Source organism: Pristis pectinata, chromosome 6 (assembly GCF_009764475.1).
Source record: "Pristis pectinata isolate sPriPec2 chromosome 6, sPriPec2.1.pri, whole genome shotgun sequence".
Lineage (NCBI taxonomy): Eukaryota > Metazoa > Chordata > Chondrichthyes > Rhinopristiformes > Pristidae > Pristis > Pristis pectinata.
The window spans coordinates 92,578,667-92,605,810 of record NC_067410.1 but is presented as its reverse complement, the minus strand read 5'-3'; the positions used below and the strand labels follow the sequence as shown (position 1 = coordinate 92,605,810).

Genomic DNA, 27,144 nt, shown 5'->3' with positions numbered 1-27,144 from the left:
ACCAATTTTAGCTACCATATTTTTTTCTTATTCCTCTGTGTATATCTGGCTTACTGCACATGTCCCAGCAGGCCAGAACCATATTAGCAACAACTTACACAGCCATAGTAGCTAAATCTTGTCCTACCTGCTACATGACTTCTCCAGATCAGAGAAATCCCCTTTGTTCCACTCCTCCCCTACCTTTGTGGCTATCTAGACTAACCTGCTTTGCCCACCTCTTGTAAGACAAAGGGTCCCTCAAAAGAAAGGTTAACTGTTTCTCTCTCCAGAGATGCTGTCTGACCTGCTGAGTTTGTCCAGTATTTCCTATTTTCTGTTTTTTCTATCATGTTAGTTTATTTTTCTTATTCATACAAATCTGACAGGTCCCGCAACCTTACCATTAACAACACATTACACAGACCAAGAAGTTTAATGTGCTGGTAACAGCCTCAATTAAGCAATTTCAACTCATCCAATCACGGAATTTCCCTTTGTCCTAACATACCTCCCCCACCTCCCTACTGAAAATGCACTTCTATCACACTTTTCCAGTTCTGAAGAAGGGTCGCAAACGTTGTCTGTTTCTCTTATCATCTATTCTATCCGACCTGCTGAGATTTTGCAGCATTTGCTGTTTTTGATTCCAAACAATAAATAAATATATGCGATTAACTGCAAAAAAAATTGGGAATGAGTTGAGTACAAGACGCCAAGAGACACCCCCAAAATCCCTGCCTGGGGATCCAATCTGTGTACTGTTTCATCAGCTGAAATCCGTGTTCAGTGTCAACGGAACAAATAGTTGATCTTGTTTCCTGCTCCACTGGTGCAGCCCGGCCAACTGAATATTTCAAGTATTTTGTTACCATTTCAGAGCATTTACAATATTTTCTTTTGTTATGTGGACCAATCATTTAGACTAAGAAACAGATACATTTTTGTCTGATGAAAATTTAATTCTCCTTACGTCGATTTACAAACTGGCATCAACCTAACACAAATATCGGATCTTGAAGCACCAATGGTGGCGCGCGTCCCCTGTGCGTGAGATTGCGTGATGACGTTTGCGTTAGACGTCGGTGTGCCGCCAAGCGAGCGGTCGGGGTTGTGGAGATGGTCGGCATGGAATGGAGTAAGGCGGTAATGGGGGACACGGGACCTGACAAACTCGACATGTCTTTGGGTAGGTTGGCGACTGCACTTCGTGTACCTGTGTTTGTCTTACGTTTGTTTTGACTTGAAGAGCGGAAAATGGATACCCCATAGTTGAAATGTACGCTAAATCGAGATCGTGGCCTGGCCAGTTTTGGGATACAGGGACAACGTAGGGAATTCTAATGGCAGAGTGAAGGCAGATATGCCTGGCTGCGTACGTGTGGATTACATTCGCTGAAGTTTTAAATATTGCTCTGTGGTTTGCGTATTAACCCAAACTGTACTCCAGCTTTTTCCAAGCTTTAGGATGATAAGTTTTCTATCTATTTGAAAATTGGGAAGGTTATTAGGATGTTTTACGTTTTTTTTAAAAAGAGGGTGAGTATATTGTGAAGTATAGCACATTGAAACATGATAAATTAAACCAGGATTTTTTTTTACTTATCTAGAGTTTTTAAATGTGGCATAATTTAGTCACTGAAGGTGTGTAGAATAAAAGCTGTTGGTGTCTCTTTCTCTGCACCCCCCCCCCCCCCCACCGCTAATTGCCGCCGCCGCCACCACCACCACCAATAGCCTTGAAGAATTGACATGGAACTATTTTTTTAAGTCTAAAATTTGATGCTGAATGTAATAGGAATGTCACTAACGTCTGCTTTGCATGTTCAGCAATGAAATAAATAATTAAACTTAGCAACTTTGTTTTGTTAAATAAATGATGCGGTGAACATTAGCTAATTCATATTATGTTTTGATGACCAAGTCTGAAAAATGAGGACATAAAACAGACATGAAACAATCCTGTACTACCATTACTTGTGGCTTTGTCATTATCCAATTTCCTAAGAGTTCCTTCTCCAAACTATGCTTTAGTTGAATGACATGTACCATTTTTATTATGCTGCAAGTAAATGTACTTTTGAGGCATTTCTTGTGTAGTACTAAGTCTAGTGCAAAAGCAATTGGTTGTTGTATAGTTGATCAGCATAATTAGTTTTGACATTACGTTGCAGTTGGGAGGTCGCATTGGAACAATTGAAAGCTGCCCAGCCCCTTCAACCTCTTCTCTTTGCTGATCAGTTAGAGATTGGTTGATCTGTCTATCAATTCCTTTGACTGCAAATCCTCAGATAGTGATTTGATTTTTCTTCCATACTGTCAAAATAAAATTTTAAACTAATCTACTGTGGGCTATTGAGACTGACCAGTTCAATGATTATTGTCCTGTAAACTCCAATTAGCCAAGTACCAAGTCATTTGGTGGAGATTATGGTGCATGTTAAATGCTAAAAGACAAGCAAGGCTTTTCTCTCAATTTTTATTTTATGCTTCCTTTATGCTGCACCAATATAAGTGTTGATGCCCTTTTCATCCAGTGTAATGATTTTGAAAACAGAATTAAGAGTTAAGTCATTTTTCTGTCATCTTTTTGAAATAGTTCGATCATGGAAAGTTCAATTTATGGAAAATTCTAATTATGCTTTGTGACAGAAATCATAGAACATAGAATAATACTGCACAGGAACAGGCCCTACAGCCTACCGATGTCTGTGCTGACTGCAAATCTAACTAATCCTATCTGCCTGCACAAGTTCCACATCTCTTCATCAGAGACAAATTATATGTCATTTTTATACACTTGCTCTTTGTGTGCTATTAAACACTGAAAATCTTCAGGTCATTCCTTCGACAATTTAAATTGATTACTGGGTGTGGTGAAGTGGTTTATCTGATTTGTAAATGCACTGGGATGAGTAAGTGGAATGTTGAACACTTCATTTAAGGAGTCTGCATGCGTCTACTTTTGGAAAGACATTTAGCACTGTTTGGCATGTTCTTTACCCTTTTATTCAGTCTTAATAAGTATAAAACACCATAATTCATTGCTTTTATTACTAATAGAACACTAACCCTAAATGCCCATTATCTTCAGTCCAAAGTACAAACTGTTGGAGGAACTCAGCAGGTTGAGCAGCATCTGTTTGGGGAGGGAAAGGTATTGTCAATGTTTTGGGAGGAGACCTTGCATCTCGACCTGAAACTTGACAATTCTTTTCTATTCTTCCCCCCACTACAGATGCTGCTTCACCCACTGAGTTCTTCCAGCATCTTATTTTTTTTAACTCCAAATTCCAGCATCTGCAGTCTCTTGTCTGTCTTCAATCCAGAAAATTGTTTACATTTATCCCTGTAACGATATGGCCACTAATTGATGCCAATGTATTTTTACCACATGTTAGTTGGTACAAGGCAAACTGCTCACTAAACCATATGTGTATCATCCAAAACCTTGCAATCTCCAAATGTTATTTTGTAAAGCTTTTCTTCCATTGTGAATCGAAATGCTGGAGCTAAGTTCTGGTAAGTGCACTTTCTGTGGACTCCCTTGTTCCATCTAACTGGCATCCTTGCTAACTCTTCTGTATATCATATTTTTTTGAATTGACATCACTATTGCCAGTGTCGCAGGAATCAGTCCAAAACAATAGATCAGAATTTGTTTGGGAAATGCTAGCAGCTCCCTACAGAACTGCTGGTGTTTCTCAATGTGAGTGCCATCAGGTTCAGGATTCTTGCATAAACGTGGAAGCCATTCACTTTCTGGCTGCTCTTCCATGATTCTCTGTGCTCTGATGTTAAAACTTTGTAACAATGCAAGCTGGAAAACCTGTCTGATGAACTTCTAAGATAAGATATCTTTATTAATCACATGTACATTGAAAAACACAGTGAAATGCATCTTTTGTGAAGTGTTCTGGGGGCAGCCTGCAAGTGTCGCCACACTTCCAGCACCAACATAGCATGCCCACAACTTCCTAACCCGTACATCTTTTGGAATGTGGAAGGAAACCGGAGCACCCGGAGGAAACCCACGCAGACACTGGGAAAACGTACAGACAGCGGCCAGAATTGAACCCGGGTTCCTAGCGCTGTAATGGCATTACGCTAACCGCTACACTACTGTGCCAGATTGAATCCAATGACTGTATCCATTCATTTGAATGAAGAGGGACATAGACAAGTTTATGGTGACAGACCCCAGACCTAGCTCAAAGCTCATTGTCTACCAGACAGCAGTGATCCCTACCCATCTCTTGTGCTTCTGAAACTTGGACTAACAACATTGGACAACAGCATCTCAAAGTATTGGAAAAACACTGACAACACTGTCTCCACAAAACCCTGAATTTGCAAAGGATAAGCAAACCAACCTTAGCATCTTCTTCCAGATCAACATCCCTAAAATTAAGACCCTAGTTATTCACAGCCAAGACCTTGGGCTGGATATGTTATTGTGGCTATATTGTTCCCATGCTTAATGTCAAACTCCCAAAACAGACACTGTACTCTGAGTTTTATCAAGGGAAGAAGTTATCAGGCTGATGGAGGGAAAAAAAATTCAAGGATGTGCTCAGCTTCTGTGAGGTACAACATCCCCAGTGGCTCCTGGGAAACTCTGGCCTGGGACTGCTCAAAGTAGAGAAGGAATATTTGGAATGGTACTAATAACCTCAAGGCCATGCATTGGAGTACATAGAAACCCTGCTTGAATGGCAGAAGGAATGCACCTACCCTCACCCATCAGCCACCTCTAGCCCTAACTGGAAGAGTTTGCATTTCCCATATTGTCCTCATTAGACATCTCATCAGAACCCACAAAAACAGTAGAAGCAAGTTAGTCTTAAAGGCCTGCCTAAGAAGTTGTTGAGGTAATTTAAATTGTGTTGTATTGATTGAATTTGCTTAGGTGTTCATACATGTTTAATTTTTGATTTTCAGTTCTTTCATTGATTTTTCTAAATAGTTTTAAAAGTTTTCACTGGTATGTCTTAGCTGCCTATCAAAGCTTTGTTTTGTGGGTGTGGCTTGGTCTGGACTATTCAAATGACAACATTATATTGTGAGGACCCTGAAACCACGCATGCCTTTTGGATTGGGGAGGCTTCTTTGCTACCAATATTAGGTTTGTCTGGTAGCTCCCTGATGTTACAACAAATTCCATTAGAGCATTGAGGACATCTTTGCCCTTCTTTTAGTTAAAGACAATTAACTTCTCATTCAGGGTAGTGTCAATTAGTTGGGAATTAATTTATTATTAACAGAAAAAGAAAAGCCTTTTACTGGTGTACACCCTGAAATGTGTCATTGGTAATGTTTATTCTAATGTATACATCATCAGGCAACATCTGAGGAGTTCTGGAGATACTGGGCAAGCACGGTAGTGTAACGGTTAGTGTAACACTATTACAAAGCCAGTGACCCAGTTTCAATTCTGATCACTGTCTATAAGGAGTCTGTACATTCTCCCATGTCTGCGTGGGTTTCCTCTGGGTGCTCAAGTTTCCTCCCATGTTCCAAAGACGTACAGGATAGGAAGTTGTGGGCATGCTATGTTGGCGCCGGAAGCGTGACAACAGTTGTGGGCTGCCCCCAGACAGCATCTTTTGCATATCGATGTACATGTGACTAATAAGTTATTGAAGAGATAAGAGATGTTTATCATTTGTTCACCACTGAAGATGCATTTCCTCCAATTGCCAACAAAATGAGGTGTATTTTAATATGGTTTCATTGACAATGTTCTCTCATTTGTATCAGACTGTTCTTTCCTACAAGCTTGATGCTTAATGGTCCAAAGTGATGTGGAAGTTTTGTTTATTCCCATATAGCTTATAATTATTCCAAGACCTGGTACACAGTCACTATGTACTTCCTGTATGAAAAGAACTTATCACACTAACATTAGAAGCATGTGGTGATATTGCTTCAACAATGCAATTTGTCTTTGCATAAAACTAAAGTATAGGTTTAATTTATCACTGCAAGGCAACTGAAACAGTGGCAGCTTCAGATAAGCTGTTAAGTCAGTGATTTGTGATAAGAAATGCTGAAGCTATCAGCTTTTGCTGTTATAATGAAATAAATTTGACAGCAGCTTCTTTATTATTCATGTACATTAAAGGCAGAAATCTAGAAGTTGGTCATTCACTGATATGTTTTGCAAACCATTCCCAAGATAAAATCTGAGATTAGTGAATTGACAAGAAAACTATTTGCATTGTTTACAGAAGAATAAACCTTAAAACATTGTTACATTAAGTATACCTGAATTTTTCAGTGGACTATTGCGTCATAATCAATGCTTAATGACCCTTCTGGTCTTAAGAAGATCTAATTTTATGTTGTGAAATAGTCTGAATATTTTAATTTATGGATATAAATATATTTATTTAACAAGTGGGTTAATCCTCTTCTAATTTTTATTCACTCAAAAATGTTAGTTAAGTATTTTTTGGCTTCCTGTCAATAGCAATTCTTCAATGTGATTTGCTGTTCAGTTTGCTTGATGACATCACTCCTAAAGGCACCGGATGTCCAATGAGACTGATCTCTAACAGCAGCTTTTAGGAAATGCAGTCCAGCCACACTTGTGGGCAACTGTCTTTTTGAGGTCCATAGTTAGCTCCATTTCTTTGCTGCTGACTATAAAATCTTATTTTATATAGCCCTAAGCTTGTTCCTTCATGAAAGTCTGAGTGTTATGAGCATAATTGAGGGGAAATGAGTTGTTTCAAGAATATGGTTAAACCATTGGTCTACATTAGTTTTCATTCTTTGTTGGAAATGAGCATAACATGCTGTATTATTCTTGCACCATGTTATGGAAAGTGCTACTACCGTGCTGGCATGGTAGCGTAGCGGTTAGCGCAGTGCTATTATGGCACCAGCGATCAGGGTTCCATTCCCGTCACTGTCTGTAGGGAGTTTGTGCGTTCTCCCGTGTCTGCGTGGGTTTCCTCCGAGTGTTCCAGTTTCCTCCCACATTCTAAAGACATACGGGTAGGTTAATTTGGAGGTTTAAAATGGGTGGCGTGGACTCGTTGGGCCGGAAGGGCCTGTTACCACGCTGCAAGTAAAATCTTAAAAAAAAAATTGATAGAAAAGTAAATGTAGTAGGTGACATTAACTGTTGGGTGCAAGAGACAGCCACTTAACCAAATAGTAGGTAAGTTTTAAAACTGACATCAACAACTGTTGCATACAAAAATAATGAGATAATTTTAAATGATTAAATGCAGTAAAACTCTACTCTGGCACCAGTTGTTCAGAAATCCTGACAGACTGGCTTCTCACTGTTGTCACTCATCCAGAATGTGATCTAGTCCAGAGTGCAAGTGGGTGAGAATCCAGACTGTGGTCTGGGCGTGTGGGTGGGGTTGGGATCTGGAATATCAGGGATGTGGGTAGGTTTGCAGTCAGGACATGAGAGACTCCAGATACTGGAAATCTGGAGCAATACACGCAAAATGCTGGAGGAACTCGGCAGGTCAGGCAGCATCAATGGAAGGAAATGAACAGTTGACTTTTCAGGCTGAGACCCTTCATCAGGACTGCTGGGTTCCAGTGTTCTTGCATGTTTCCACTCTAAACTCGCTGGATTTGCTAGAAAACTTACTACTATGTAACCTTAAAAAAAATAAGGTGGGTTTTAATAGGAGTTGCATACAATAATCCAGAAAATCTAGTTTGGCACTACCAAAGGCCTGTGGGTGTCACATTATTGGAGTTTTAATGTAATTGCTGAAGTGGGGGAGCAGGTTGTAGAGTCTTTTGTGAACGGAAGAATTGATTGGGCAAAATGTTCATGCGCATCTAAGTTTTCAGTTGAGGAAGTTGCACTTGATTGCAATTCAGTTTCTAATAAAGTTGTACTAGTGTGGCAACGTGGGGTTTTGGTGTAATAATTTCTTCAGGCAGGAGTTAAAATTAATGTTAGTTGACATCTTAAACTGGGAAAACACTAGGAATGTTCTGGGTCAGCCTAGTAACACTATGTACTGTGGGATGCAAACATGATTCAGTATTCTGATTCTAATATTTAGAGGCTAAACACCTTTTAGGTATTAGAACACCCGTTGTAAATTAGCAGCATTTGATGTATGCAAACGCAGACAGACAGTTGGCTGAGATAAACTCAGGTGGACCTACAACAATTTGCAAAGAATAAGCCTGCAAAACAGCAGAGTTCTATTTAAGTTATAGTGGTTTACTGGGATACTACTCATCTGAGATGGTTGGTTGTGAGGGAGGAGTAGATGAGGAATGAAAAGGATCAAGAATTCTTGCATTGGGGGTCAATGACTGAGAAACCATTCTGGTCTTACTGAACAGCTTGTGCAATTCTGCAAGTTGTTTTATTTTTAACTTTGAATCTAGATATGCCAAGACTTTGGAAAACCAGGTTGCACTGGGATTATTGTGACTTCCAACAGCATTTATGATAGGTGGTCTGGCTGCTTTTCTGTTTTTCTATTTGGTAACTTGTTATTTGATGTGGAAGTATATAGAATTGTTCATAAAATGTATTTGATGATTTTAAATATATAATTTTAACCTGCATATCTCATCTGCTGTAGTTGAATACTCTGTTTAACAGAATTGATAGAACTTCAATGCTTGGGTCCAATTCCTGTTATTTCTAAGGGGGCCAAGGTTCTGGAATATTAATATAAACATAGCACAGGAACAGGCCTTTCGGCTCACGATGTCTGTGCCAACCATGATGCCAAATTAAACTAAGCCTACCTACCTGCATGTGATCTATATCCCTCCATTCTCTTCATGTTCAGGTGCCTGTCTAAATGTCTGTTAAATGCCACTATTGTGTCTGCTTCCACAATCACTCCTAGCAGTGCTTTCCAGGCATCGACCACTCACTGTTTTTAAAACAAAACAAAAATCTTTGCACTGCACATCCCTTTAAACTTTCTCCCTCTCACCTTAAAGCTATGTCCCCTAGTATTTGACATTTCTATCCTGGGAAAAAGACTCTGACTGTCCACCCTATCTTTGCCTCTCATAATTTTATAAATCTCCCATCAAGTCTCCCTTCACCTCCGCTCCTGAGAAAACAACCCAGGTTTGTCCAACCTCTCTATGGCTCATACTCCCTAATCCTGGTGAAACTGTTGTGCACCCCCTCCAAAGCCTCCACATCCTTTCTGTAATGAGGCAAGCAAAACTGCACACAATTCCAAACATGGCCTGGCCAAAGTTTTATACAGCTGCAACGTGAATTCTCAACTTATTATACTCAGTGCATCGACTGGTAGAGGCAATTATGCCGTATGCCTTCCTTATAACCCTCTCTACTTGTGTTGCCATTTACAGGGAACTATGGACTTGCCGCCGCTGCCCCCCCCCCCCCCCCCCCCCAAGATCCCTTTGTTTATTAATGCTCCTAAGGGTCCTGCCATTTACTGTATAGATTGCCCTTACATTTGATCTCCCAAAGTACAACACCTCTCTTGCCTGGATTAAATTCCATTTGCCATTTCTCCACCCATATATCTGCAACTGATCTCTATCCTATATCCTTTGATAACCTTCACTATTCACAACTCCACCAATTTTCGTGAATAACTGGGGTCTCAGCCAGTATGTTAGAACTTTTGCTGTATCCTGCCCTCCAATTGATGCTAGTGCTTTCTTAATTCCAATGTGGGTCTTTCACTGATGATAAGAAGAGGGAACTCCAATTATATTAAGTATTTGAGTTTCTGAAGTGTCACTGTGCAATTAAATAAAACAGTGCATTGTGTTAATATAGGAAATTTAAAAGCAAACTAATTTATCAGCATGCAAGATATTAAATGGTGACGATAGCAAGCTTACTTTTCAGCTGCAATTTTTAATTTGTGTTTTTAATGTCTTCCCTCTGAATAAAATCTTTATCATCCTTTAACTTTTGATTACGTGTTGTGTACCACAGATGATATAATTAAACTGAATAAAAAGCAACGTAATGTGAAGAAATCTGTACCACATAAAGGAAAGCAGATATTAAATCGCTCTTCCTATTCAACAATGCATCTGAAGCGGTCAAGCAGTTGGCGTGGAATTCCACAACGATCTGGTGAGTTTAGAACTTGTGGAGCTGCAGTTCACTTGAAGCATCTTTGATCTGAAACCATTACCTCTGTAAATTGGGAGACTTCTGGAATGCTGGAGCAAAATCAGAGACGTCATTTGATACCAACACTTTAGTCCTTCAGTGCTCTTTATTTGAAGGATAACTTTTGTGTTTTAACTTTCATTTCTAGTTGATTTGCAAATAATTCCAATACTTAGGAATATTAATGTTTTTAAGCGATTCTTTAGAGTCTTTAAAAATTCATCAGAAATCTTTTTTAAAAAAAACAGTTGATAAATGTATATGATTGAGCCACAGGAACTGAAATGCTTCTGGGCTTAGTACCTATTTAACAACTGCTGATCTTTGTCAAAGCAGATGTAAGGTGCAAAAGTTTGCCATTGCATCCTTGGTAGTAGAGAGTATTTAACAAAAAAAAAAGCTCCTCTAATCTATCAGCCACTGCTGGAAAGTGCACAAGCATATTCCTGGAGTGCCATTTATGGGAAAAATCTGCAAATTATCTTAAGGGATCAGCCACTGGTATTATTAGCATCACAGTATGAGCTGCTGTCATGAGGGGAAGAAGACAGTTTTTTTTTGACAAGGCTGAGTCTAGGTTATTTAATGGTGTTCGGAAGTCTTCCCCACTGTGGCTTTAAAATATTTATGTAGAAAAGTCTCGATTTGCAATCGGAATGTAGGTTTTCATGATGTGTCCTGATAAGGAGCTGCAACAGTATGCACAGTGTTGAGATTCAAATTTGTCTCGGATGACAGAAAACTTGACTATCAGTTCATTTAGGTAGTACGTGGATTAAAAGATGTACCACTTCTATCTTGGGAGCTATTTCTCCACAGTGGCAGACATCAGTGATTAATTTCACAATCACTTTAAATGTGTCTGAGTTACACAGCTCAAAAATGGGCCCTTCAGTCCTTTGCATCTGTGCTGACCTTTTTTGCCAGGTACACTAAATACCTCTTAAACGTGGCTTATGATTCTATCACCTCCTCTGGCAGCATGTTCTAGATATCAACCACTCTGTGTAAAAAAAAAACCATACCCCTCAGATCCCCTTTAAAACTCCTTTCTCCCAATGCCCTCTTGTTTTTGTGGTGACTTGCTGGAGGAAAAAGCTCCAGCTTGATGAGCCCTGACAGATGTACCCTCTCAGTTTCTCTATGTTCACCAAAATAAGGAGACTCTGTCTGCCCATAAAAACACAGGCAGATCTTGGCAGATTCCATCACTGTCCCCACCTTCTCATTCAAACTCGGCTTACACCACAAGGTGTACATTTTGTGGCTGCACTAAACTTCCAAGCTCCAGCACATCCCTACTTGTATTTTTCTACATTTATGCAACCAGTAAATGCCTTTCCACAGTATTGTTTTTAAAAACTGACACATTTTTAATTCATTTTTGTGATTCATAGGTTGTGGACATCACCAACAGGACCAGCATTTGATATCCCTCAATAATTGACCCTCAAATGAGGAGGCATTTATGAGTTGGCCTCATTAATATGGGTCTGAATTCACAAATAAACTGGTCAATGCAAGAAAAGCTGACTTTTTTCCCCCCCTCGTGCATTCATAATCAGATGTGTTACTACAACATTTCAGCAGTTTCCTAGTCACCATTCCAGATGCTGGCTTTTTAATTTGAGGATGAGTTTAATTAACTAAATTTTAAATATCCCAGCTGCCACAGTGGAATTTTAACTCCTGTCACTCTAGCAGAGTCTTCTGGATTGCTAGGCCAATAATTCACCCACAGTTCTCCCACTTCCCTGGCTCAGATAATTGGCATCTGTTCCCCTACATCAGTAACATCCACTAAGCAAAGTGTGTGACCCTTGGATCTGACAAGCAACCAAGAAACCTGGAAAAAAATGGGCCTCTTTGCATCTATCTGCTCCTTTGTCCTGTTTGAATCCACATTCTCGGAGGATTGGAGAAAACAGTTTTTAGCGATGTTGCCTCATTGATGGATGAATCCTAAATGAGAACACTTGGTTCTAATAAAAACTAGAAATGTTCTGTAAATGAACTATGACTTAGGCTTTTCATGCTCTGTAAAGTGCTTTTATCCATCAAGGATAACCCCATCTCTGGTTATCACTCAGCCCCATTCTGGGAAGGGACTGATTTTATTTTAAAAGGCTTTCCTGCTTATGTTAGACGATAGTGAGAACTGCTTCACAGTGAACAAAGGGAAAGAAGCCACAGGGTCACTAAATGCACTTGTAGGATGCTTGGCTGACAGTTTCCTACTGACAGTAGTGGTCTGATTCCATGTAGGAGAGACAACCATTCTTCATGCACCAGGCATTTGAGGGAATGGGTACTAAAGGTCGAAGACCTTGAACCTGCCATAGAACTTGTGGTCTACTGGGTAGCAATGATCCTTGACCTTGTACGCTCTGAGACCTACCAACATCCGGCACTTTAAGACACTGGAAAAACACCACTAATGCTATCACCACAAAATCTTCTCATTTCAGTAGAAGAATAAGCAAACCAATGTCCTCCCCAGCACTGAGGACTAAGCTTTATGGTCAGCTTTGTTTGGCAGACCACTCCATTTGCACGCTTGATATCATACTCTGGAAACAGCCACACTTCTTCGAGTTATCTCAAAGATTACCAGATGGAAAGAGGAAAAGATTCAAAATTAGGGTTAAAGCCTCGAAATGCAGCATCCCCTTTGAATTGAGGATCATGATCACATGAAGTGGTAAAAAAGGATACAAGATGATACTTATATTTGATTCCATGTATTGGGAGCACATAAAAGACGGAGCACGCCATCTCATAAATATCAATTAGCTCACCCATGCTCCATTTATGGAAAAAATCTGCTTCCCATACTGTCCTCATTAGTCACCTCATAATCCTCAGAACTAGAGTGGAATCATGTCGTACTTGATCCCAAGGGACTGCTTAAGAAGAAGGAGCATCGGGTTTAAAATTGTATTATTGATTTCTTTGAGTCTTGCTCGGCTATTACAAAATGAATATTTTGTCTTAAATTAGTTCCTATTGTAAATTCACCCACTGCACCATGCTGCAGTTATTAGGTTCCAATTTGCCATGACTGGAGAAGGAGATTTCAGAGAAGTGAGACATGTTGAAGCTTAACTTTATATTCATTCAGAGCAATGAGATCCAAGAAATCTGCATGCTTAAGCTGAGGCATATGATATTAAATTTTTGTTTATGCAATGTGGGATATTATACCTGATCAAAAATGAATTTTTAACTGGTAACAATGAGCAATATTTTTCCTAAACTATTACAGGAAAAGCTGTGAATAGGCAGATACCACTAGGTAGAAGAAAAGTTTCTGGACCACGGAGGAGGCGATTTCAGGGTTTGATAACTGGCCTGGCAGCAAGAAAGGCTTTGATGCTACAGAAATCGATCAGCACACCAAACAGGTCATCCCTAAGTCATAAGGTAAATTGTGTAGGGTTTTATTTCTTGGCATTTATTCTTTTACATTGCTTTATATGTAAGGTGAACTGATTAGGCAGTAAAATCTTAAGGTTCTTTTTGAATTGGTCGCCCCAGTTCATTGAAATCCACAGGAATAATGAACATGCTATTCGTACTTCAATCAGAGGATGAAGTAATAGCCTCTGAAAACTCCTCTTTTAAACACGTGCCCATTCTGATTTTGTTCTCAATATGAGCTGTATCTTGGCTTTTTGAAACACAAACAGCCAAAAGACCAGTGATGAACAAGGCCATTCATCAATAAACTTGGAACTTTTTTCTTCCATATTAGTTTGATGCAAACTTTTCTAACCAGAAGTGCTAATTGTTGAAAACAATGACCAAGCACTGATAAATAAAGGTACAGTTGCCGATTGAGATCTTGTGCAGTTATAGCTGTGCAGAAATTAACAACCATATTACAAATTGGCTTTATTTACTTTTGTTGGCAGTAGTTATTCAATAATAGAATTTGTAGAGGTTCCAGAAGTGTGCTTTAAATGTTGAGAATGTTACTCTTTTTCATTTCCCTGAAGCAATTTATTCCTTGTTGGGTAATGCTAGATACCTTGTCCAAGTGGCATCCAGCAAATCACCTCCAGTGGTCTCTCTTTCCACACCCCATTTACATCCTAGCATTTTCCCCAAGACCAACCTTGGCCATCTCCTCTTTCTCATCTACTTGCTGGTCTTGACAATGTCATTTAAGAAAGCATCACTTTCTGCATGTTTATAATTGACAGACAGTGTTACCTTGCCATTATATATTTTAACTTCTCCAGTCTTGCATGGCTGACAAACACTACTTGATGATCAGAAGTTTCTTTCAGCTAAGCATTTGGAAGATTAAAAATGTTCTCAAACTGCTGTTCCTCACTGCTGACTTATTCACAACCTGAAATGAACAATCTTGGAACATTGTTGACCTCCTGAGCTATACCCAATGAAGATACCTTCTAACTTTGCTGAAATCCACTGTGTTTGGTTCATCTGCAATTGAAAACCTAGTCCATACTTTTATAGACTTGACATTTCTGATGTACTCCGGGCCAGCTGCCCTCAGTCTACCCTCGATAAAACTGAGATCTCCAAAAATCGGATTTATTTTGTTTCCCTATGTTGTTCTACACTCTCTCCTGGTTAAGCAATGCCTTTTTATGTCCCTACTTTGTAATTCCTCCATAGCCTAGCCCTCCCTTTTTGTCTGTCATTTTCCTGCAGCTATAACCCTTCAAGATATCCAAGCTCCTCCATTTCTAGGATTTTGATTATCCCCATTTTTAATAAGTTCACCAAATGAAAATTATTGTTTCAGTTGCCAAGCACTTAAGCTCCAGAATTCCCTCTTCTATGGCATGGTATTGTGCTTTGACCTACAAGTTGCCTTGGTGTCTTTTGCTGTTAAAGCTAATATATGAATTCAAGTTGATATTTCTTAGCATTCATATCTGAGCCTAGATAGTATTGGCAGATTACCTGACTGCAGGATTCATCCTAATCAAACTAACCCATTCTTTTTCAACATTTGTCACCTGGACTTCTTGGCCATGGTCATTTATTATTGATCAAAATATTGTTGCGAATTGTGGACTATTTAATATTTTTTTTACAGCATATTCTTACCACTTAATGGTGCAGATTTTTTTGGATTTTTAGTTCAGTGACTTAATGATTCTGTCATTGTCCAGCTAATTTTAATACCACAAAATAATAAATTTGAGGTATAAAGACTGGCAAATTGGAACATTATGAAGGATATTGCTGCAAGCTTCCAAAACATCAAAAATATTAAGAATAAAGGATATAAATTAAGTACATTTTAAATTTACTTAAGAATGCAAAGTACAATAGTGACTTGCAAAGCAAAAGTTCAAATTTAACCAGTTATGGTAAATCCTAGCGTTAAAATGAAGTTCAGTATTGTACACATTGTATGTATTTTGAGCATAAGGAATCTGATTACGTCTCTCTCCTCCCTTCCCCCTCCCATCCTCCTCTTTAGGATGTCTGTATTTGGTGTTGATTTCTTCTAAATGATTTCAGCAGGCTGGACGGAGAACTCCACTCCTGAGAAGTGCATCAGTTTTTGGGCCGAGTGAAGGACAGCAGAGATTCATGCCATCATTGAAGCATTCATTACAGTTAAAGAGGTGAGGAGATGGATGAATTCATGAGAGATTCATGAGAAGAGAGGTTTAAATATGGGATGTATATTGTTGTGTTGAAATTGTTTTAGATTCATCATGTAAACAAATTTCTTTCTCCCCTTTATTGCCCTGTCATATTTTCAGGAATTCCATTCAGACCAATTTTTCCAGGATCCCTGCACAGACACAGCAAAATAAAGAAGCACGGCAAGCAACTTTTCTTTTCAAAAGAGGCCTAAAGGTATTTAAGAGTGTGCCCAAAAGAAATTTTGAAAAATCTATTGTTTCAATTTGATTGAACTCTTTTAGGTACTGATTATATTCATTCAATTCGAACAGTGTGTAGATATGATACAAGATGTTGAAGCATGAAATGAAAAGGGGATTTGTCCCATGAGCTTAGCACTGGACTTTAGAATGATACTGCTTCCTCCTGGAAAAAATCTGACTCTTAACCTTGTCATTGCCTACAGCCCCTTTGAAGGCAACATTCTAAGCAGCAAAGGAAATAGTTCATCTACTTTAGCTCTCATGTCTATTTTCATCTTCTAAACTTATAGTTAATCTTGTGCAAGTGGACTGAAATAAAAACTTGTGCATTTAAAGGTGCCACCTTAAAACAAAATCCTTCATGTATGAATAACTTATGTATGAATTTTAAAATATTTGTGCTATGTACCCAAAAAACCTGAGTATTACATGTTCATTTCCTTGCAATTTTCACTTCTCTCTTCCTGATGGTGTTCACTGGAGCTGCACTTTAACTCCAGAATTTACTGTGTATATTTTGCCACCTTTAGTATAAATCTGGGTTTAATGTCAGTCATTTGAGCCTTTTCTTTTAGTTGGATATAAACAAGTATTGGGAACTGTCTGACTTGATCCCCCTTTTCCTGGTATTCTGCGCAAACTTTGATGCCCTTCTGTCTCACTAGTGGCAGTATTTTAGCTACATCTTGCACTTGAAACCTTTTTCTCGAAATCTGATATTTACTTTAGTTTTTATTCAGTAAATATCTGAAACTATGTAAAACTTTGACATTTGAATAAATGTTCACATGAATATGGATGCTGATGGTCGAGTCGCATTCGTTACTGAGCCCTATTCACTCGTGATGATGATGGATCTTGTATAGAACAAAGGAGCTTGTTAGGCAACTTTAAGGGCAGAAAGAATCAAGCCCATTATTTACTAAAGGCGTGTAGTCACAGAAAGGTTGGGAAGTTGTGTATTCCCCTTTTCCTCAGCATTTATTTATAATCTTTGGTATTTGCAGCACTTTGACATTTTCTGTGTCTCTCTTTCTTTTTGGTATTAACTATATTTATTTTTGCAGTCTTTTTAAATTAAGCTCACCTGAGTTCCTAGTCCTATGGAGCAAAGATGTATATTCAAAAAGGTCATGTGTTCTTCCATGAATGCTGACTTTTCACTTGTGTGTTTTGGTGCACTATGCCACTTTGATAGTTCAGAAATTTTGTTTTTTTCTTTCTGAGTAATGGAGAAGGGAAGATAACTGAAAACTTTTTTTTGAAGTTAACAATATGAAGATATCTGAAGGTAGTCAATTAACTGATGTGTACTTTTAAACCCAGGTGCATATGCAAACTGAACAAGGGGTGAAAGGAACATCAATTAAGAGACAAACACAACAGTATGTATGAACATTGAAGATAATTTTAAATAGATTTTGCAGTTAAAAGTACTTTTCACATTTAGATACGTGTTCAAGTTCAAGGATGCTTAAAGCATCCCGTCCTTGTAAAAATCAGAGATTGTACTTCATGGGTTAATGTAGAAATGACTATTGTATATGTGTTCAGTTTCTATGTTGAGTTGGTGCCCACAAGCTGAATGAGCTTTGGGTTAGAGGTTTTTAAAACAAATAAGCATTTCTCCCAAATGATAATGCAAAAAATTAAATAGTATTTTAATCAGTGGTGAACAAATTGTCTAATTTCTTCATTACACTTGACACAAACCCCACAGACTTGCTATATGACTTTTCACCAAAATTTGAGACCAAAATGGTGGCATGGACTTATGCAAACAAGGCAAGTAGCTGTTCCTTAATCGGATTGAAGAATATTTAATAAACAGCAAGGTGTCTGAATCAGGAAGTGTTTAAAATATTGTATTCAACATGAAAGATAGAACATTTTATTAAAATCTTCAATGTGTCTCTGCATGCATTACCATAATTTTTATAGAAGGTGCTTGCCTAGTTATATTTTAGGTGCACCATCCCTAATCCAATTTGTTATCTGCTCTGTCTTGCTGTACATGAATTTTGATGCAAGTTGACAAGTTAACATGTGAACTACAAAAGTAAAGTCTGCTTCATATGCATTAGTATCCTTCCTTAATCAAGGAGACTAATACTCTTGCACAGTACTGCAGATGTCACCTCACTATCGTCCTGTACAACTGAAGCATAACCTCCCATCCTTCTTTTGTATTTAAGACCCTTAAGAATAAGTAATAACATACTGTTAGCTTTCGTGATTACTTGCTGTACCTGCTTACCAGCCTTTTGTCAATTATGCACTACGACACTTGGATCTTTCTGCATCTCCAAGCTTATTTTTCCTGCCAAGGTGGACAATTTCACATTTTCCATATCATACTCCATTTGTTGAATCTTTGACCCCTGGCTTAGCCTATTTGTTCTCTTCACAACTCGCTTTCTACCTATCTGTGTCATCAGCATTTTAGAAACTCTGGTGCGTCATCCGTCATTTATGCAAATTGTAAAATGCTACTGCCCCTGCACCAAGTCCTGTGGATATTAAAGAGGCATTTAGACAGGCATATGAACAGGAAGGGAATTGAGTGATAGTGACCACGTGCAGGCAGGTGTGCAGTTTAAATTGGCATCATGGTCAGCATAGACTTCGTGGGCCGAAGGGCCTGTTTCTCTGCTCTACTGTTCTAAAGACGTGTGATTGACCAGATTACTGGCCTGTGCCTTTGCATTCACCCTCTCCCATCACCTCCCCCCCCACCAACATCACTCTAGTGATGTATTGATGGACTTCAGACTGGTACATGAGATTAAGATAAGATTTTTGTATTAGTCACATGTACATTAAAACATAGTGAAATGCACCTTTTGTGTAGAATGTTCTGTCTTTGGAATGTAGGAGGAAACCAGAGCACCCGGCGGAAACCCACACAGTCATGGGTAGAATGTGCAAACTCCTTACAGACAGCGGCCGGAATTGAATGTGGGTCGCTGGCGCTATAATAGTGATACGCTAACTGCTACACTACCATCTTACCCTTGCTGTTCAATAGCATTTTCATTGCCAAGTCCCCTGGGGATCATGATTGATCAACTGCACACAGAGCAGGTCAGAAGTTGGGTATCTTGTGGAGAGTGACATGCTTCATGTCAGCCCAAGCCTTCACACAATCTATAAGATATGTCAATAGTATGCTGGAATATACTTACTTGATTGGATAACTGCATGTCCAGCATTGCTGAAGAAACTTGACATCATTCAGAACAAAGCCACCCTAATACTTGATGGGTAGCTCATCCACACTAACAAAAAAAAAAGTTCGCCCCTGTATTCCATCTAGAAAATGTACCATGAAGTTGCATGGGCTGTAATGATGATCGTACTACCCAAACCCAGGGGCTCTCCAACCAAGAAGGATGAAGGTGACATTCACATGCAAACACTTGTCAGCTGCAGGTTCCCTTGAAGTGGTCCACCTGGAAGTGTGTACCTTTGTGTCACTGGGTTAAATCTTGGAATTATCAACCCAATAGTATTATGTTAGCATCAATAGGACTACAACCATTCAAGAAGATGGCACTGGCACCTTGAACAACTGAGGATGGACAGAAATTGCGAGCAATGTCCACATCCCAAAAAGTAAATTTACAATTTAAAAACAAAATTTTGGCTGCATAACAGCTTGAGAGCTAAATCTGTCCAACTGGTGTTTGATTCAGGAAACTGAAATGAGTGGGAGTAGGTGTCTTCCATTTGCCATGTTACTCCTCCATTCTGATGAAAGATCATCAACCTGAAATGTTCCCTGTATCTTTCTCTACAGATACTGCCTCATCTGCTGAGTAATACTAGCATTTTTAGTTCTGTATTTCAGATTTTGAGCATGTTTTTATTTTAGTTTTAGTTTCTGTTTAATTGTTACAAGCCTTAATAAAAATACAATAGTTGAAGATAGAGAATCTGAATTGATTTATAATTTTATTTTTCAGGTGGTCATCCAATTCTGGAGCTACAGCAATTGATCAGTAAGTCCTTAAACTGTTAACTTTACACTAAAATTTGCTGAATATCTCAATTGTTGAAGGAGGTATAAGAGAACTAATTATCAAGGGATGAATGGAACAGTGCAGTTTGCAACATCCAGATGCATCTTGTCAAGACGAGTGCCATTTGAATATGATGTAGCCAATCTAAGTACAAAGGAGGAGTTGCTATCACTGAAATCTGCCAAATTCATTCATGTCACAGACTAATGGATCTGTTCAGCAATTCTTAAAGTTATAGTGGGCTTTTAAAAGTTCTGGCAGGTGGAAATATTTTGTATTTCGAAAATTACTGTCACCTGGAGGTAGTGAAAAACTTGTCTTGCATATTGTCCATACAGATCATTTCATTACAACAGTACATTCAGGTAGTACAAGGTAAAACAATAACAGAATGCAGAATAAATTGTAACAGCTACAGAGAGTGCAATGCAGGTAGATAATAAGGTGCAAGGTCATAATGAGGTAGATTGTCAAATCAAAAGTCCATCTTATTGTACAAGAGGTCCATTCAGTAGCTGGATAGAAGCTGTCCTCGAGCCTGGTCGTATGTGCTTTTAGACTTCTGTATATACTGCCCCATGGAAGGGGGGAGGAGAGAGAATGTCCAGGGTGGGTGGTGTCTTTGATTATGTATTTGTAGACAAAAATGATAATTTATGAAGCCAGACTGATATGTGACAAGATGAGGAGAAGTAGTGTGTTGGGTTAATTTCCATATTGTGATACAAAAGTGTAATGCTGCCCTTTAATGGTCAAACCTGGTTTGTATAGCTGAGTTAGCAGGTCCCCAGCGTGAGGTAAGAAACAAGTAGCACACTGGAATGTCATTGTGGAGATAACCTCATCTTCAAAGTCAGAGCATCCTAACAATCTGTATGGAAAGTAGTTAGAGATGATGGAGCCATCTCCGTAATAATGGAGGTCTTGGCATTCGGGGGCTTTGGGTATCTAGGTATTTTATTTTCTTTATTCTCACCCAAGTGATGAGGCCTAGCATGAGAATAGACTTGCCAGAGAAAGGAGATCATCATGCCAGTTGATTGTGCGGTAAGGATGATGTCAGAAGCAATGGATCGTGAACTTTCCAATTCATGGTTGGTTCAGTGATAACGAGGCAATCACACATCAGTGGAACAGTATTAGAATGTATGTATAAAGATGGAGGTTTTCCATACCTTGGGGAGAGTGTGCGGACCCTCCCCCGTGCAGATGAATAATACTTAGTTTGTTCCAACTATGGACTCATGAGTGACTATATTGACCATAACAATATAAAATATTAGAATTTAAGAAAATAATTCCTTTGTTAATCTTGTTCACTTATTTTAAAGCACTGCTGACTCTTGTTTAAAACTGTTCTTTTCTTTCAGAAGTCGAATTCCTAGTACCAGCAGGGGTGTTTTGACTGTGTCCATCCAGAACCCATCTGCCAAAAACGCAGAGTGTGTTTTTTTAATCGTGATTACTTTATCAATTTGAACAGTCTCACTGTATTTGCCTTTCAAATAAGCTCTCTTTGCATTGGTGTAGGAGTTTAGTGGTTTGGCCGACTTGCTAAATATTTAAAAGACACACCGTTTTCATTTCTGCTCTCCCTAATTTTCGCGTGTCCTGGTATATCTTTGTTCTTTTTATTGGCCTGTGTGCAGCCTCCATTACTTCTGTACTCTTCATAGCTGAGCCTTCAGGTGTCAAGTTCACAAAATATACTTCCAATCTCACTCTGCCTGATTCAATTTCCTTCTGTCTCTAAAACTTGCATGTTGCCTCTCCTCCACTCCCAAAACACTTTATTTTGCCTTGACATCCTTTTTACTGATTGTGAACGGGGTGTTTTACCCCTCCATATTAAAGTTCTTGGGAACAGTGATGATAATTCCATAACTGTTCCTGTGCCGTACTGTTCTATGTTAAATTAAAGATGTACAAAAGGAGGAGACACATTTTCTTCACCATAATCACTTTTTTTAATCTAGTTCCCAGCAGTTCCGGATCAGACGCCCCCCTTTGATTCCGTTTGCAGTAAAAAAGGAATTGACTGAAAAGAGAGAACCACCAAAAGGAGTGCCACTGGAATTTGATATTAATAGTGTTGGAAGACAGGTAAACATTTATCAATGATTTTCACACTTTGTTTAGGTTAGCATTCTTTTTGTGCAGAACCCCATGCATATGTTTCCCATTCGATAGCACCCACAGTAGAGAATATTCCATCAAGGTGCTCTAAGAATTGCCTTTGTCTGTGCATTGAAATGTCCATTTGTTAAACCAATATGGGAATTTGTCAGAAGTGGAGACCAGGTGTTTCCATGCAAAATGTGTTGGAGCCCCCTCCTATGATTTAGTTTTTAGATTAGATTGGTAATTAACTAGCTTGATGTTAGGATACCACCACACCAAGTTAGGAGAGCTCTGATCCCAAGTTATAAACTCTCAAACTGGTGTCATTCACTCAATTAAGTCCTATGAGTGTCTGGTTTTTGTAGGAATTGCCTGCCACACCTTTTTTTGTTACAGAAGATGATTTTAGACAGTAACATTAGATAACTTCTGAACTCTTGTGATTTGAACTGGACATTGTCTTGCATGTGAACCTCTTAAACCTTTGGAGGCAGACTTGCTAAATTCTTGGGTGAGATGAGGCTAGATATAATTCTAAGCTAGTTTAGTTCACAGTGCAGTTAATACATGGAATCCAATTCCATTGGGCTGTTAAGTAAGTCTGCTTCGTCAATGTGGGCAGCACAGTAGAGCTACTACAGCCTTGCAGCTCCTGACCTCTGGTGCTTTCTGTGTTGAGTTTGCTTGCTCTTCTCCCTGTAGCTGTCTCAGGGGACTTAAGTGTGATTGGCCTCTCAAATATTTTGTTTCTTATTACCCCCTTTCATAGCTGTAACTTTTGTAAAATAGAAAGTTCTTTTTCCTCAATCAAAACTGCAGATGTTGGAAATTGAGATCAGAAAATAAAAGAAACACACAGGTCAGGCTGCATCTTTGGTTTGAAATGTTAACCCTGTTTCAGTCTACAGGTGCTGCTGCCTGACCTGCTGAGTGCTTTCAGCATTTTCTGGACTTCCTTCCTTCCTTCCTTCCTTCCTCCTTCCTCCTTCCTCCTTCCTCCCTCCTCCCTCCCTCCCTCCCTCCCTCCCTCCCTCCCTCCCTCCCTCCCTCCCTCCCTCCCTCCCTCCTCCTCCCTCCCTCCCTCCCTCCTCCTCCCTCCCTCCCTCCCTCCCTCCCTCCCTCATCTGAAAATTGAGTTTCCATTTACGTCCTTTAAACTTTTGTTCATTAAAAGTACTATACCTTCATGCCTGAGCTCATTGAGCTTATTTCCTAGAGTCTTTGTATTTAAAAAAAAACACTTAAATACTGCCAAACACCTTTTTTCACTGCCTTTATTTGCTCTGTCTTTCAAACTTGTTTATTGATTTCTGCTGCCTTTCATATAAAATTTTTCATCTTTTTGAAAACTACCAAGATTTCTGTCCTTCAGCCCAGGAAGTTGAACCCCTATCCAAATGCAGAAAAGCAAACTTTTCCCAAGAGTATATTGGTCCTGCCTTTCTACTGATGTAACTCATCTGGCTTGTACAGGTCCTTCCTTCCCCAGAACTGGCCCCATATTAATCAGGATATAAAAGTCCTCCCTTCTGCACTCTCTGTACCCAAGCATTCATCTGCACTTTATCCAAAACAAAGCAGAATCTCAGGAGGACGGCAAGGATTTTGAGGGTTGACAGTCAAAGATTTGTGGACAAACTGCCTTGATGTGTGTCACAAACTTTTTTGTTCTTTCCCTAGACTGGTATCACTTTAAATGAGCGATTTGCAATTCTGAAAGAACGGAGAAAAGCAGTGGCATCAAGCAAAGGAGAACGCTTTGTGACTGTGGGATAAATGAGATGACTGACATTTGATCTGGTGGAATTCTTGGGAACTTGTTCACATGCACTCTGAAGTGATTTGATGTCAAAAACAGACATTATACATGTGGATCTACTCGACTGTACTTTGAAGCTGATTTTACAATGACGTAAGAAGAAATGGCATTTGGATTACATTTTTAAACTTTGTTTTTGTCTGAGGAACAGCAGATGGAGATGGAATTGAACAAACTTTTAATTATCACATTGCAAATATGGAATTTTGTTACTTTCAAGAAACACTTCATTAGGTAAAAATGTAAATCCAGCACATTTTTCCTAAAATTTAGTATTTTTGAAAACTTGTTGAAATCTTGGACTAAGTTTTTTTTTAAAACATTAAAGTTTACCTGTTTCACGGTTTTCCAAAATAATTGTTTATTGAATTGTCTTTCTCTTCCAAAAGTGGCTGCACATATTTGTTTGTTATGAGTGTACCCTCTCTTTTACAGGTAGAGGTAACAGAAAGCATTATAACATTTCAAGGATGGATGCTGAACACCAGCTTTATAGTTATAACAGATTATTTGTTTCTTGAATGTTTGCAAGGCTGAGTTTTTATAATCTCAGAAATTGGGAAAGAACTACAATTCGCCAATCACTGAACATTCTTCTTGGCTATTTTGTATGAGGTCTTCACACCAAAGTTCAGGAAATATTTAGAGAAGATCATCTACTGAGCTGTTTAAATGAATTTAATGTTCAGGAAGTTTAAATTGTTGACCTTAAAACAGATGATATATTTTGGACACTGGGGCTGGATCTTTAGTCTAAACAAAACAAACTGAAGGGATGAGGTGCAAATTGGCTCTGGTAGCTTGAAATGACTTTAATAGTATGACAGCAAATTAGTGCTGGCTAACACTTAAATGAGTTGATTTCAGAAAAAGACATTATACAAGTGGATCTTCTTGACAATACTGTGAAGCTCATTCTTCTGTGTCATATCTCGGCTTGAGCAATAGAAAACCTGAAGGTAGTAGGGAGTAATAGGTCTAGAGTGAAAAATGAACTGTCAGAAATTAGCATTATTTGAAATGTGTTGGAGGAATTAATGGAAATGGAAGATTAAGTCCCAGGCCTTGTTGATCTGCAGTCCAAGGTTTTGAAAGAAGTTGTGTGGAGATAATAGAATTATTGGTTATCATCTTCCAAAATCTAAGATTCTACAACAGTTCCCACAGATTGGTAAGTAGTACATGAATCGAAGAGGGGAGGAAACAAGGAACTACAAACCAATTACTCTGGCACCTTAGTAGGGAAAATGCTGAAATCTCTTATTGAGAAAGCAGTAACGGGACACTTGAATAATAGGACTGGGCAAAGTCAACAAAGATTTATGAAAATGAAAAGTTAGATAACCTTAAATTCTTATGAGACTGTAATAAGCAAAATAGATCAATGGAACTAGTGGATGTAGTGCATCTGGTTTTTCAGAAAGCCTTTGAAGTGCCACACGGGATATTAAACAAAATCGGAATACGTGAAATTGGTGATGATATACTGGAGTAGACTCAGAATTGGTTGATGGACAGAAAATGGTAGGAATAAACAGGCCATTTTCAAGAGTGGATGTGAATAGTCAGGTGCTGCAGGGAATAGTGCTGGTCCTCACTTGTTCACAATGCATACCAATGATTTAGATGAGGCGACCAAGTTCAGTTCATTCAGATATTTTAAAGCTGAGGAAGATATAAAGGTTTGGGGATGTAGACAAGTTAAGAGAACTGAGCAGATGGAATATGTGGAAAATGTGAGGTCATTTAGTTTATTGAAAAATGGGGCAAGAACCTTCATGTCCTACACAAATTAGCAAACAATTAGTAAGGCAATGGTTATGTTGGCCTTGTGCTCAAATTCTCTTACCATTTAAAAGCATCATGCTGCAATTGTACAGGGCCCTGGTGAGAGTGTACCGGCAATGTTATGTACAGATCTCATCTCTCTATCTAGGGAAGTATTTATTTTAATTGAGGGAGTTGCAAAGTGAGTTTGCCAGATGAGTTCCTTGGATTGAGCCTTTGGCATATGAGGAGAAATGAGGAAGATTGAGGATATACTCTCTTTTTAAAGAATAAGGTATAATTTAATTGAAAATAGAAAATTCTTGCAGGGCTTGTCAAAATAGATTAAAAAGTTAATGTTTCCCTGACCTGGAGTATCTAGAACTGAAGGTCACAGTTTCAAAATAAGGGGTCAATCATTTACCACACAAGGAAATTCTTTAAACAGGGTAATGAATCTTTGGAGTTCTGTCCCAAAAAGGGCTATGGAGGATTGATTGGGTGAGTACATTCAAGACTGAAATCAACAACTGTGGATATTTGTGAAAATTTAGGTTTATTGGGTTAATGCAAGAAAGTAGTGGAAATATACAAGATTATTCATGATCTTAATGAATGATAAAGAGGGGAAAAGAATCAAATGACCACCTGCTATTCTTATCAGAGGTCCATATTGGAAATTAATATGGTGTGATCAGAACTTCTTTACAAATTTTAATTCCTTGGATAAGTGTGATTTTTTTTTTTCCATATATTTTGTGGTATTTATTAAATCTAGGCTGTGGTCCCCTAGCACATTTCCAGGATCCGATCACAGAGGAATGTGATTGAAAATACAATTAGAAAGATGGGGTATTAAAGGAGACACTACTGATGGTTTTTCTGTTGGACTGAAGATCCAGGAAAAGGGAAGAATCAGTTACAAGGCATAAGAAAAGAAAATGAATTTTGAAGTTTACATAATAGAAGCAGCAGACCTAAATACTTCATACCAAAATCATGAAGTTTGCAATAAGCAGACTAGTTTGTACTTCAATAAAAGCAAGGCAGTCATCTGTAGAAAAGATACATCGTGGAGAATGTATTCTTTATAGATACTGCCTGGGCTACTAAGCATTTCCACTATTTCTGTTTTTTTTTATCATGGCCACAAAAGTGGTTTGTTAGAATGTAAAGTAACTTGGGTCACCATACACTCAGTGGAATTGAGACAGAACAGCTGTCTAAAGGCACACAGCTTTGAATCTTTTTATATTGTACAGTTTTGATGTCCAGAGAAGCACAAGAATTTGGAACCCAAATTTGAGAGAATAGCAAACTTACCTGAACAATCACAGCAGCTTTTAGACTTATTTGTGTTCTCCTTGTTAACCTTTTAAACATCTTAAAATATCCCAAAATTCTCTAAATCAGCCGTCATTGGTGACTGATATTAGTTTT

At 38.6% G+C, this 27,144-nt stretch overlaps 1 protein-coding gene across 2 annotated transcripts; it reads left to right on the top strand.

The window, feature by feature from the left end:
- Positions 1–967: 967 nt before the first annotated feature.
- LOC127571712 (UAP56-interacting factor-like) lies at positions 968–24,294 on the top strand. Of its 2 annotated transcripts, none has more exons than XM_052018332.1 (10): positions 968–1,168; positions 9,914–10,057; positions 13,362–13,519; positions 15,602–15,708; positions 15,850–15,946; positions 17,302–17,360; positions 19,941–19,976; positions 21,368–21,439; positions 21,974–22,100; positions 23,799–24,294. In XM_052018332.1, the coding sequence occupies exons 1-10, from the start codon at positions 1,099–1,101 to the stop codon at positions 23,892–23,894; spliced, it is 966 nt and encodes a 321-aa protein (XP_051874292.1). In that variant the 5' UTR covers positions 968–1,098; the 3' UTR covers positions 23,895–24,294. The 2 variants fall into 2 exon arrangements, with proteins under 2 accessions (XP_051874292.1, XP_051874291.1); XM_052018331.1 differs by having other exon boundaries at positions 1,045–1,168; positions 15,605–15,708.
- The last annotated feature ends 2,850 nt before the right edge of the window (positions 24,295–27,144 follow it).